We start from the raw sequence: 13,342 nt of genomic DNA, 5'->3' as shown, positions 1-13,342 counted from the left end.
CAGTTGAGCTCCTTAAAACTCAGCCTCCATTACCTCCGAGTCTTTGTACATAGTTGGTCTGTCTGTCCACATCTGCTGTCCTAAATTTTCCCACTGGCTCTTTGGTTCCCACAAACGTAACCCACATGATCTCGGATTTACTTGGTCTGTCTATCCACAGCCATAATCCTAAAGGCTCTCCTAGCGGCTGTTGGATTTCCTCAAGCTTAGCATGCACAGCCTACATGGAACTTACTTGGTCTGTCTATCTGCAACCATAATCCTGAAGGCTCTTGGAGCCATTGTTGGATTTCTTCAAGCCTAGCATGCACAGCCTACGTTGAAATTACTTGATCTGTCTATCCACAGCCACAATTCTAAGGCTTTCCAAGCGGCTGTTGGATTTCCTCACACCAAGCAGGCAAGGCCTCAATAACGTGAACTTACTTGGTCTGTCTTTCCATGGCTGCTATTCTAAGGTTCTCCCAGCGGCTGTTGAGAAGGCTCATCTGCTCCCTGATCTCGTTCTCCTCGTCGTCCGTCACCTTGTTCTCCAGGATGAGATAGTTGCCTTCTTGGAGGGCGTTGCCGACACTGTTCTGGTGGGATGTCAGCTCCATCATGAACTCCTGCATTAGAAAAAGTAAACATCTACCCTAGCCCTTAAGGTAACACTGTTGTTACATAGAATCACGTTGCGTTCATCTCGGTCAGGGTTCAGGTGCAAAGCTCAACTAAGACCATGACAGCCACGCACACCATCAATAAGAAGCTGCTTATATACTGGCACATTTTACCTACACAACCTTCCTCCAATAAAAAAGTCTTCAACACTCTCGAGGTCCCATCTCTGAAGGTGCGGCATTGTCCTATACTAGTCCGTGTACATTCACATCAATTTAGTCTAACCATTTTACTAAGCCGACTGTGTCAATAGGGTGACCCACCATTCCAAAACCAGTCAATTCTCCCAGCAGTTAATTTTCATACTTCAAGACGATCCAGTTTAAAGATATAACTGTCTGCATAAAGGTTTTTTGCATATGGCTTACAGGCAATTAAAGTTGCGGAAGTTGCATTATTAACATGCACAACGGTATCGGATTCAAGAGCCGCTGATTTTTTCAGCCTGATTTCCGAACAGTAGGTCACGCACAATCCATAGTCAGTAACACCTCACCTCGTGCGTGTGGAACTGCTCCTTGACTTTGTCCACGTTGTTCGAGATGGCACCCTGGTGGCTTAGGTGGTCTTCAGCTTCAAGCAGCCAGGCCAGGACGTTCTCCATGTTGCCTTGGTAACTCTCTATATCCACCTCGCTCATGTCTGAAAAGGACTGCTGTGAAACAACCCCACAATTCTTTACACAAGGGGAAGCAACGATCAACGGATTGGAAAAGCAGGAACTGGTTTTCTACAACAAGTTGGCATTTAATAATGGAAAAAGGAGACCACAACAGAGGAATCCAAAAGCATTATGTACAAGTTCAGATATTAAGCATTTCTAACCAACAACAAATGGATAACAAAGATTGAAGGAGAGAAGAAAGTTAAAGATTCAGAATTGTTAAGATCTTGACTGCTAATTTCCAACTAACACCAAAAAAGATGCTTTTGTGTGACTCAGCTTACGGTTTCTGATGAGGGAGTGACGGGCGTGTGATCTGAGGAAGAGGTCTTGCCAGCCCCGGGCCGGGTGTGTCCCGATTTACTTGATATGACTTCAGTTTGCTGCGACAAGACTTTGAACATGTCGATCACGTAGATCATGATAGATTTCTTGTCTGGGAGCTCAACATTGATATCTGCACATGGGAGGAAAATAATTCAAGAAAAGAAATATCCAAGAATGAAAATGTGGGAATTTAGCATAACACAAAAATCTATGCCACTTTAACACGTTGACTGCCGCGCACAATTTCAAAGGGGCATTCCCCTTCATCAAGCATAGTATGCCTGTGCATATTTAGTAGGTGCCTTTCAGGTGTCTGTTTGAACATGAGCGTTTTACAGATGTACATCAGATCAACACTGCCAGCAGTGCATTTGTTATGCTCTTCATTGATGCCAATGTACCGTATTCAATTTACATGACAATAGCCTTTCTTTTCCTACAAGTATACTTAAAGGCTGAGTTCGGGCGGCTTGTTCTCGTTTGTTCACAAACGGCTCAATTTGTTGCTCATGGGTCGGTCACTCGAACGCCGGGAATGTACAACCGGTTATTAGCGCTAGTAGTTTTTTGTGGCAAGCAACATGGCAGTGTCCATGTGCATTCTTCGAGAGTTAATGTTGGATAACTGGGCTAACTCCTTTTCCAGTTGAAAAATTCATTTCTGTCATGGAAAATTATTAATGTGAACTTTGCAAAACTTTCTATTGTTTTCAGCTTTGTAAAGCCATATTGCTACTTTTTGCGGCTGTTCAAAAATCAAATCTCACGAGTTTTTCTGTGTGTTCATGTAAAATCCTGACGAGGAGGTGGTGTGTGATCCTGTTCCGAGAACAGTGTTCTTGGGTCGTGTTCCCACTGTTCAAGTGCGAGAACACGAAACCCGTGTCAAGAACCGACCGCCCCAACTTGACCATGGTGGCAGAATTGAGTACCCACCTGACTATGAGTATTCCCGCAGTCGGCAGTCAACATGTTCAAACACAATGTCATGATTTTCTAACCCTGGTACCATCCCACATGCATGGTTAAAACGCAGTCACAGTATATTAACTGTCACAGAAACTATACCCAATTCTTATGGTATAGTGTACGGTGCATCAGTCAGTTGGAAGAAAAAGATAAAACAAAGACTCAGCCAATACCCTGTTTGAAAGCCACAGTTCAAACTTTGTGCAAACACCGACATTACATCATGGATCAAACAGTCATTAACCCAACTATTTCTCGACCACACCCACATGAGGATTCAACATGCAAAATTGCTAAGACTACGCAAATTCAGAATTCCATTTAAATTCAGAAAAACGTCTTAGTTAAACCCCTTCACGGCAGGGTTATTTTGACCGCGACTGCTGGGCTGTGGTATGCCCTGAATGGGGGGCTTGGTCCAACAGCAGGCCCCATTGAACCAGCAGCTGCATGGTGAATAGACTTTATGTGTGGTATGCACTAATCCTCACACATCGGTGCTGTAGTAGCAGTCCTCCGTATAGGAAGGGGTTAACCATCTCTATACTATATATGTAATATTTACGATTGCTTTTAATTTCCAGCTAATTTTTATTTCCACCTGATATTTAGTTCACTTGTACACTCTTTTGAATCAGCCTCAGGGCCACTGAAAGTTTTAATAAACCAGTGAGAAGGAAATACACCAAATAAGGAGTACATGTATTTTCATGTGTGCATATAATGTTGGAAGGTGAGCAGACCTAACCGAACATCTGTTACAGATGGAAAGAATTCTTTAAGATAACATAATCCTGACCAATACTGGCTCCTAATCAGTCAGCAGCCAAAAACAATTGTTTTCCTTGCCAGGGATCCTAGAAATCAGCTTCCCGTGATCAGGGAAGGCTCATGGTTTCTAATGGAGATGAACTTGAAGACATTGATGTAGTGGAGGGGATTACATGGCCAGACATGTGATCCCTCTGCCTGTCTGGGGTATCAGCACAACAAATCAATCAGGGACTGCCAATTTGTCAAGAGACCTACAGATAAATAGACTCACCTAGGCGACTCCTGGAGCAGAATGCAAGATTCCAAACTTGATCTCGGATTACCCATTCCAGAATCTTGAAACAATACCAGGGGGCAGCCTGCGAAGTCATTTGATCAGTAAAACGCGGGCTCCCCAGAATCACTTTAATTGGACCAAATTGGCACTTCCCTCCCCCCTTTGGTCTCGCGATTTGTCTCTTAAAGGGACAAAAAGTCCAGGAAAACTTTGGCGATCCAAATTACTCCAGAAAGGGGTCAAAGGTTGGGGACTTCATGGGAAGTAGCTCTGGTTTTTATACCAGGACAGCGCCAGACATCAAAAGCGACATGAAACTATGTAAATTGCACTCGGCCCACAGAGGGACGTTGTGAGCTGCTGCCAACTAAGCATACCAAATGAAACCGCACACACTAAGCAAGATTATGTTACATGAAATCAAACCTGACAAAAGTCATTTCAAAATGATTATTTCTGTGAAAGCCACTGCATTTGAAGGTTATTACAGCCAATTCCTGAGTTAAATTGAATGATAACCATCGAAGGATCAGAAGCAAACAACGACGGCAGTAATTCTTTTACAGCACATAAACATGCATGTGTGTAAATATGTAGAAGTAAGAGCTCATGCGTTATCAATATAACACTATAAATAAATACTAATTACCAAAAATCGGCCACTTGGGAGACATTCCCATAAGAACGTGCACAAACTTTACTGTGCAAAAATTTTCTGTCCCATAATTAAATATTCCTCAATCTGATCTAAACCCACCTTTGTATGCTTTCAATGAAGACTCTAATCTATCATCTCTCAAAATTTGGACATTAAAATTCGACCTCCTTCTGGTAGATGGGGCATTAAGGAGACATTAAAATGTCTCCTTAATGACCCATTTGTAAGAATACAGCATTATATAAGACACTGTGAGATTGCTTTACTGATGGAACTTTGTGTTGGGGAAATATAACTTTCCATACTGGGTGTCCCCATCACGAGTTAGTGACTTTTCATGACCACTCCCAAATCAATGTTCTGCAAGACTTTCTGTGCAACAATTTCACAAGCATGCACAGCTAGGACTGAGTAATCTCTCATTCAAGATCTGCTTTGGTTCAAGAAGAGCGGACAGCTGCAATGTCCTTTTCTCCCCCCAGCTCAAGCTTTATTTGTAGCCCCCTAAATCAAGTGCCTCTCGGCCTTGCAACGTCAAATTCCTCATTTTGCCCGCTGGAGGCTGAGCCTGCACTATGTTATGTCCTCAATACGCCACATACCTTCGGGTTCCAGATATCGGTGGACGTTGAACTCCTCATGAGCAATGCGGAATGCATGCTCCAGCCGGGCCTCGGGGTTGAGCTTCAGGAGGGCGTCGTAGTCAAAGAGGTTGGGCCTGGGGGGGGGGGATGGTGGAGAGGGAGACCGTGAAGATTAATCATTCAGACTGGACAGATAAGATCTAGGTCTGTCCTAGGTTTTTGCCAGACTACCCATACCTTAAACTCTCAGAAATTGGTTGATTCAATGAAAGTTATAGTATACAAATACTGACTGTTGACGGTTATCCTCCATTTTAGCCCAAAACATTCACCTCAGAAGGCTGAAAGTAGCTTTACATATACATGTACCATACCAAACAACAGCGAGTCTGTTTATATGTGTCTTATAACACCTAACTCAAAAGTTTTAAAGAGTTTAGATAAACTAAAAACTCATGCAAATGTTTTACAATATTTCTTTTAGAGTGGTCAAAGTTTGAATCCAAAGAGACTAACCACAGCACCACACCCTAGTAAAACTCTTCCCCTCTTCCAGACGAGTAAAATCCAACTGCACTGTCACAAAGGATCAGTCAACGCGTATCTGTACTCCTCCTAAACCCTCCTCCAGAGAACTGAGATTTCGTTAGTGTGGCCAAGGATGATAGAATGTCCTCCTTACAATTGCCAGGGCATACCTGTCGGTAACCCGATAGCATTATCGCCACATGCCAGGCGGCAGCAAAGACGTTATCGCATGGTGTGCTCACCTGTACTTGTGCAGCAAGGCGTTGAAGGCCAGACCATCGCGCCAACTCGTGGTGAAGTTCCGGACGTCCACATTCCTGTACCTGCAAAGCAAGCCAAATGATAGTTTCAAAGTGGATTAATAAGATGCAACTCTGAAATTGTATGGTTTGGCTGGACTTGTGAAATGGACTTAGCAAAAAAAAAACAATGCTCAAATTGAAGGCCAATAAAATCTGCTAAAGGTCTTTAAAAACCACTAAATTATGTTTACAGGAATTCTGTACAGACAAAAATTTAATTACACCTTTAAAGATGCAACAGACTCAAAACAGCCTAGACCTTGGCCTATAGTATGAAAATACCAACCAGAAAAAAAGCTTGCCAAGTTTATGCTTTCAGAAAAAATTGCTAGAAAACATGTTAAGGATATTTCAGGTGGGAGATCACTTCTATGCTTAGTATGATTCTGGGAGTGGCCTGTAATTTCATAATCGGGCAGGTATGCAGCTCCAACTTTTTAGTCCTAGAAACATCCCATCCAAGACAACCCCTCCCACTTGAAGTAACTCTGCGGCACGTGTCCAACAAGGATCTTTGTGGGTCTGCAAAAGAGCCTCCGACGGCTCCTGTACACAACTAGAAGATTTACCCCTGCGTTGTCTCCCGGCACCAGTTCAAGACCGTCTTCTCGGTGCTCGTTTCTCTGCTGCTGTCGCTCATATCTGCGTTCAAAAGTTCTTGCGCCTGCAAGCCCAAGAAAATCCGCCAAAGCATTAGGGTCCTTTCAGAACCTGAAGTTACCTAAGCAGCAGCATTATCTGCAACAACAGTAGCCTTTATCATCCTTCGCAGCTTGTTTTAGAATCTATCACAACCATTTTTCTGTCACTGATTTCGAATGTGGAGCTTGGTATACAGTACATCTTCTGGGACTATTCCACATACATGTACATGTAAAATGTAAAATCACACTTGCTACCGACCCATTCTGTATGAACACGTACTACATAAGCAAATTGAATTTGGGGGGAGGTTATCTTTTATTTTATCGTTCCTTTCATCAACTGCTGTCCCTTTTTGCATTTAAAATATAAATTTTCATATGGTTAAAAACAAGAACATCATCAAATACGCGAGGACAAACACCAGCAAGGGTAAAAAGGTAAGTGCACACGGTACACCAGCCCTCACTGACCTACTTTCATGCTCATGGACTTGCATTAATGTGGAACGAAATTGCACAAAGCTAGGTCTCCTCTGCAACTTGAGTCAGCCCCCCTCCCCAACCACCCAGATCAATAATTATTCATTGGTTACAGTTCCCCTGCATGGTTCTAGCCATCCCCCCATGCCCAGCTGATAAAACCCTACTAGGTTATGCGCATTATCCTTCAGGATGTCTGGGCACCACTCACGCACCACGGTTCTAAGCCATGTCAAAATCATTGCAGCCAACTGTCAAGCCACAGCCTTGTGATCTGGACATCATGTAACTTTCCACGTGAGAAAGACTGTTGGCCAACCATTGCAAAAATTCCAAACCACTTCAAAAAAGTTAGCAAGGTACCAGCACCCCTATGTTTAAATAGCCTGAAGGGGCATACCATACCAAGCTCATGCCTGCAAACAGAGCAATGGAAACACATCAGGCAGTCTGTTTAAAAAAAGTCTTTAGGTTTACCATGAAGGAAATTTAGCACCCAGTACAGTAGCTAGTCAACATTTCATTTTTGGGGGCAGAAATGGGAACAGCTGTGTGTCCCATTTCACAGAACTGGCACTGCACACAGATCTACTTGGCAAATTCCAGCTCGTTAAAAGTCACATGAGAACTTGGTAAAAGAATTATACACTGCGTGACTTATAGGCTAGTCTAGAAACCAACTTGGGCTTTAATAGCGAACATTATCTGTGCGCAAGATTTTTTTGGCCTTATCAAATTGGTCCTTGATCCAGCATGTGCCTTTAAAGATGGTGGAAATAACATTTCACTGCCGGAGTTCCGACCGGCTTCCTGCAGGCCATCTCTGGGAATGGGAGGAATGCGAGGATGAGAGATTTGCCGCTGACCCGACCCGGGAAGTTACCGAAGATGTGTAGCCAAAATATCATCCCGCCAACAAAAATTAATGTCGATGTCGAGATAAGGTGATAAGAAATCGTGCATGCCCCAGTATTTCCTCTCAATGGGTCAACTGTTACGACTGCCTGCTGTAGTCATTTTGGACACGGCAAAGACAGAGAAGATGGATGAAAAGGAAAGGGCACTTGAGACGTGGTCAAAATATCAACATGCCAAGACAATTATTATCAAGCCTCAAATAGAAAAAAAAGGGTATCATTGTTTTGATCTTCAGAGTGTCAAGAGCAGACGACTGTTACTGAGAAGGATTTAGTTGCAGAGAGAGAAATGCCGACCTTCTGATCTTGGATGCAGCAAAATGTATCGCCAGTCAGCAATTTGTGTTTGGGAAAATCATGCTGCTCGTCATTTGAATATTACTGAAGCTTAAATTGATCCACTGTAACTGACAGCATCATATCTTTTCGTGAGGCTGGATCTGTGGTCAACAGTGTAATGTGCAGGACAAACTGAATGAATGAAGTACCGTTTGGTTTGATTTTTAAGACAAGATCCTTGAACTTTGATTTTAAATGGGGATCATTCGGGCAATCTTGAGCAAGTCCAATCGGTGACAAACTGTCGACCAATCACGTTTCATCACCGATAGTTCATATCTGCACTGCATCACGTACCGTATGTGTGCTACACACAGGCATGGAAGCAAATACAAAAAACAACTTCTTTAAAAAGAAAAAAAAAACACACACACACACAAACCCCAAAGGTTACCCCTTGCTGATTTAGTAAACATTGAATGGTTAAAAGAAATGCATGCGAAGTGCATCTCTCTGCAGAGGCTATGGATTTCCAGTACTGTCAGTCAGGCACCGAATTGTGCTCCATATGGAAATCCCTTGCATGCCAGATTTGGCATTCACAGAGAAACGGCCAGGAAATCACCAAGCCTTGTCAGTAATCCCTCGGGAGAGGGGGGGACCGCATATTAACAGGTTAATTGAGGACGGTGATTTTCCTTATTTTGTTCTTCAGAAAAGACTGGTGTTTCATTTTGCTGATTTTGCTGATTTAGAAAGTCCTTCTTTGCTGTGCTTGTTGGGTCCATGATACCTGCAACATAGGTTACAGCTTACGTTTGAAACTTTCATTCAAAGAAATCGTTTCTATGTGAACACTGCTCACAACACAAGAGGGTCACTAGACAAACCCCTTTATTAAATGTAAAAGATGTGGCACTAAACTGTCTCTCTGTTTCATTAGTCATTGAAATTATTTCATTATTTGGTATTTCACCATCTTTTTAAACTTTTTATAGCAGGATGATTTCATGAGTGCAACACTTTTATTTTGTGTGGGTGTTTTTTTGGGGGGGCGGGTTTCATTAGGGAGCAATGCCTCTCTTCATCACAGATTGTGAAATGCCACTAACTGAGGAGAGAGAGCTGAATGCTAGGCACAAATCTGGTAAGCTGCCTCTTTGTCGACAATCTGAACTGACACCCTAGTCACCCCAAGGCTAGCCGGCGTTCAAGTGCAACAGTAGACGGCCAGTCTTGGCAGATTGGAGAGTATTCCCCACCCACTTGCCTGCCATTCACAGCAGAGATATCGTCTCCAGGTTTTCAATTTCTCAGCCGGCCAGCTCGGGAATTTTCCAGATCGGGTAACCAAAAAATTGGGGAGCAATAAGCTGTCCTGCATCTTGCATTGCAGCAGGGTTAACGTTCTGGATTTATAAACATCTTATCTCTACTGTGGTACAGTGTTATCAGAGCACAGGCCCTGGGCGGTCTATGACAAAGTTCATTTAAGCTTTGAAGCTTTGCATGCAGTGTATAGGTACATGTACGTTGGAAAATGGAGAACTTTTGACAACAATGTGCCCGTACATAAAAGTATAGGAAATAATATTCCACAAGAGTAATCCCCCTTGTATGGAGAAATACATGAAATGGTTCTGAAAAGAACTACACTGTACTTGGTAAAGTTGGCAAGCTCTACTTGGCAAGTTCTACTTGGCAAAGAACTTGGCAAGTTCTACTTGGCAAAGAACTTGGCAATTTCTACTTGGCAAAGAACTAAGCAAGTTCTACTTGGCAAGAACTTGGCAAGTTCTACTTGGCAAAGAACTTAACAAGTTCTACTTGGCAAAGAACTTGGCAAGTTCTACTTGGCAAAGAACTTGGCAAGTTCTGCACAGCAAACCTGGATGTCTACAAAGCTAATAATGTCTCCCTTGTGAGTGACATTTCGGCAACGATTTTGAAAAAAAATGTTACTTCCCTAAGTTTTCAAAATCACACGTTCTCCCGCAACTTAGAGCATTATCACAACAATGGTACAATTAGACACCCCCCTCCTAAAAAAAGGAAAAACTAACAATTACCCCAACAGGATACCTAGTATTCATATCAAGTATGCATATCACATACACCAAACAAGAGAAACCTGATGACGGATATTTTGCCCAGACACGGAACCTTAAAACTATAATCCAAATTTACCGTTACATGTACAAGAATGCATGCACACCAAACATATCGGTATGTTCCTTCCAGTTACTTCCAGGCGATTTATGCACGTGTACATCAGTATGCTTGTACACATTCGTACATGCATGGCCTACATTTACTGTGCCACATACAATATGGAGGCTATACATGTCCAGGCAGGGTACATCTTCTGTACAATGTATGTGCTCACATGCCGTATTGGTAATTACCCCCCCCCGGGTACTCTTGCGAATGCAGTAGTCAATGCATGTACATGTGCGAATGAATGCAAAACAGATGTAATTTGATAAAGGGCAACTGAGACCCACACGTATTTGGGGGGAAAAAAATTGCTCATATGCGCACATGCATTATTTAATATCACAAAATGCCATCGGCAATTTAGCTATTGCTGGAAGTAACGGTAATGGGAAATTTCAAAGAAGGTATGTAGGCCTTATCTTTAAATATAATCTGAAACACTACAGTCAGCCAATTGTACATTACACACTGAACTCCAATAGTAAGTACACGTACCCATGAGTACAATGTCCATGAACATGCACTACGAGTATAAAGCCAGTTCCAGTATGGCGCTTACGCAAAGTTTCTACTGGCTGTGTGCACCAATTTAAGGATCTTTATTAAAAACGGTTGAAGACCCAGATGTTTTTACAAACCATATTCTGTGGCATGTGTAAACTATCAGTATAATCTACATTTCTAAACATACCTAAAGTTGCTGTAAATTTCCAATCCGGCAGTCTCTGTATGTGTTCCTTCAATGCTGTATCAAACAGTTTTTATTCAGTACCTGGCGGTAACACACTTCAGAAATCTTTAGAAACATTTTTTTGCCAGGGACGTACACTGGGGTTTTGTCCTGAATTTGACAAGGGGGAAGTGCGCAAGGCAAGCCCAATTTATCACTGTCATGTGCAGTGGATATTCAATACAGAGTTGTGGTGAGTTATTTGACCTTTTGGCCTCTCCTTCTGGGATGGCATTCTAAGTACTAGTGTCACCCAAAAATGTCAACAAACCAAAGGCACCATTACAGTGGTAGGGGTTGAACCTGGAGTGCAGGGGAAAAGTTTAGATGATGGTGTTGGTTAGAATAAAGAAAGTATGTACATGTACATACATGTACAGCGTATACATGTAGGTGAGGGCAGAGTAAGATGCCAGTAGGGCATTTCTTGTTAGAAAACTACCAGGAGGTTTTGAAAAGGTTTTGTGGAGTTAAAGAAAAGAGAACTTTGAGGCTTGATGCCCTTGAAAGTAACAAGTCTATGTTCAGGATCCCTTGAGGATTTCTGAAAGATTTGGGAGTGTTCCCAACAAAATTGACTTAGGGTTTGGGGCATATTTTACCAAAGATATACCAGTATTATATTATTTATGGTACAGTGTTCACTCCATAAAAAGCTACAGTATTGTGATCTATCAAGCTGGTACCGTAACTGGGCACACAGCCATGAGAATTTTTCCAAATTCTTGGAGGTGCACATTCATCGAATGCATACATGCACAGCTGTCGGCTGCTTTTTGTTGTTAAGTCTTTGCGTTGAACACAGATGTTTTATCTGCATGCTAAAGCGGTCAGCCCTGATCAAGCAAATGGAGTATACCCTGATATGAGCTCATCAGACTGTTTATCCGGCGTCCTCGGTGCGTAACAATCAAGAATGTTTCCCATGTCAGCCTTCCATGCATTCATCCTTACGAAACAAGATCGGCACTTACTGAGATGAGTGTGTACCGTGTACATGTACCTCAACACCCTTAAGCGCAGGGGTAAGGCAAGTCAGGTTGATGTGTCTAACATGCAACACAAGTCCCGCAGCTGGATTTGAACCCTCCAAAGATCAGCAAAGGTCTCAAATGTTACCTAACAGATCTATCTCCAATCTGGACCACTGGCACCATGGTCGTTTTCCAATACTCAACTTCGGCTCCATCTCAGGCTTCAACTGTTTTTTACTAGCTGACTTTAAAGCTGTAAGCTCAGTAATTAGTCAAATAGTGCCACAAAGCATCAAATAAGATGTAAGAGAGCCAAAAATTACAGTAATTCAATGTAATTTAAACGCTTCAGGCCCACAATTGGGGATTGGTTTTGGGAACGAACCCTGAGACGGAGACGAAGTTGAGTATTGGAAAACGGCCCATAATGTAACAGCCTATTTGGTCTTAACTGGTACTTCAGAGGACATACATGTATATGTACAGGTACAGTCTGTGTGCATAGGAGATTGATTCACTTCTGGCTTTGCTTTTAAAAGTACATTTACATCACACGTATTATTGGTTTATTATTGATCTGGAATATTTCGATTACAAAACAAGATTCCCACATGACTCCGTCGCAGGAAACAGTGTCCTTCATTGCTCTGGTTGCAGAACCACTTGACAAGAAAAGCAAACGTATCTCCTATTCTGTCGGTCATGTGAACTGATCCATCAAAACTATAGATTTTCTTTTTTCTTTTTCTTTTAAAGAGACTGGAAGAAACGTGAGCCATACGGTACCTGCCAATGTGAAATGATACTCCAGACGAGCCCTAGCGTCAGCTTTGGGTTACCATCCACGATGTCATTGTTGCTGATGTTGACAAGACGAACCTGCGAAGGGGGGGAAGAATGACAAAGACAAGACTAAGAATGACCGTAGAATCTCAGGAACTGACAGCGCCAGCATCATCTTAACCTGAAGGACACTGAAGTTAGCTTCCAAAGTCAATCACATCAGTTACATCAGATTCCCTCTTCTGGTCATGTTCCTTGAAGTGCCCCCCTCCACACTCGTGTCTTCTATTTCACTGTGAGAATACTCTTAAGTACGGTACACAGCCACCCAGTGACATCTCTGATTCCTTCCAGCAATGATAACAATCCCCACACCGGCAGGGAATTATACACAAGAAGTCATTGATTTTGGCAGTTTCCTGCACCCAGCAAGTGGAAATCAGCAAGTGGCAATGCAGTGCCCCTCTCTCTGACCTTGTCCAACCACTCCACCAAGATAGTAATGTCACACTGGGTTACTGCGAACTACTTTTGATGACAACCAAACATAACCCCAGCAAAGATAAAAAGGG

General features: G+C 42.6%; 1 protein-coding gene across 5 annotated transcripts in view; it reads right to left on the bottom strand.

The window, feature by feature from the left end:
• Nucleotides 1–13,342, bottom strand: part of dmd (dystrophin) — a 173,713-nt gene that overhangs the window by 120,702 nt on the left and 39,669 nt on the right. For 4 of the 5 annotated variants that reach the window (XM_087146941.1, XM_087146939.1, XM_087146942.1 and 1 more), the window contains 7 exons: nucleotides 12,774–12,866; nucleotides 6,316–6,410; nucleotides 5,687–5,767; nucleotides 4,935–5,050; nucleotides 1,612–1,784; nucleotides 1,160–1,318; nucleotides 427–608 (listed from right to left, as the gene is read on the bottom strand). In XM_087146941.1, coding sequence (XP_087003067.1) covers nucleotides 427–608; nucleotides 1,160–1,318; nucleotides 1,612–1,784; nucleotides 4,935–5,050; nucleotides 5,687–5,767; nucleotides 6,316–6,410; nucleotides 12,774–12,866 — 899 coding nt within the window. The remainder of the gene's footprint in view (nucleotides 1–426; nucleotides 609–1,159; nucleotides 1,319–1,611; nucleotides 1,785–4,934; nucleotides 5,051–5,686; nucleotides 5,768–6,315; nucleotides 6,411–12,773; nucleotides 12,867–13,342) is intronic. The other variant, XM_087146940.1, reaches the window with a different exon arrangement.

Source organism: Acanthaster planci, linkage group LG15 (genome assembly GCF_054643075.1).
Source record: "Acanthaster planci isolate LZ-2023a linkage group LG15, COTS_SCS, whole genome shotgun sequence".
NCBI lineage: Eukaryota > Metazoa > Echinodermata > Asteroidea > Valvatida > Acanthasteridae > Acanthaster > Acanthaster planci.
The sequence above is the reverse complement of the archived record's forward strand: the minus strand, read 5'-3'. Positions and strand labels throughout refer to the sequence as shown.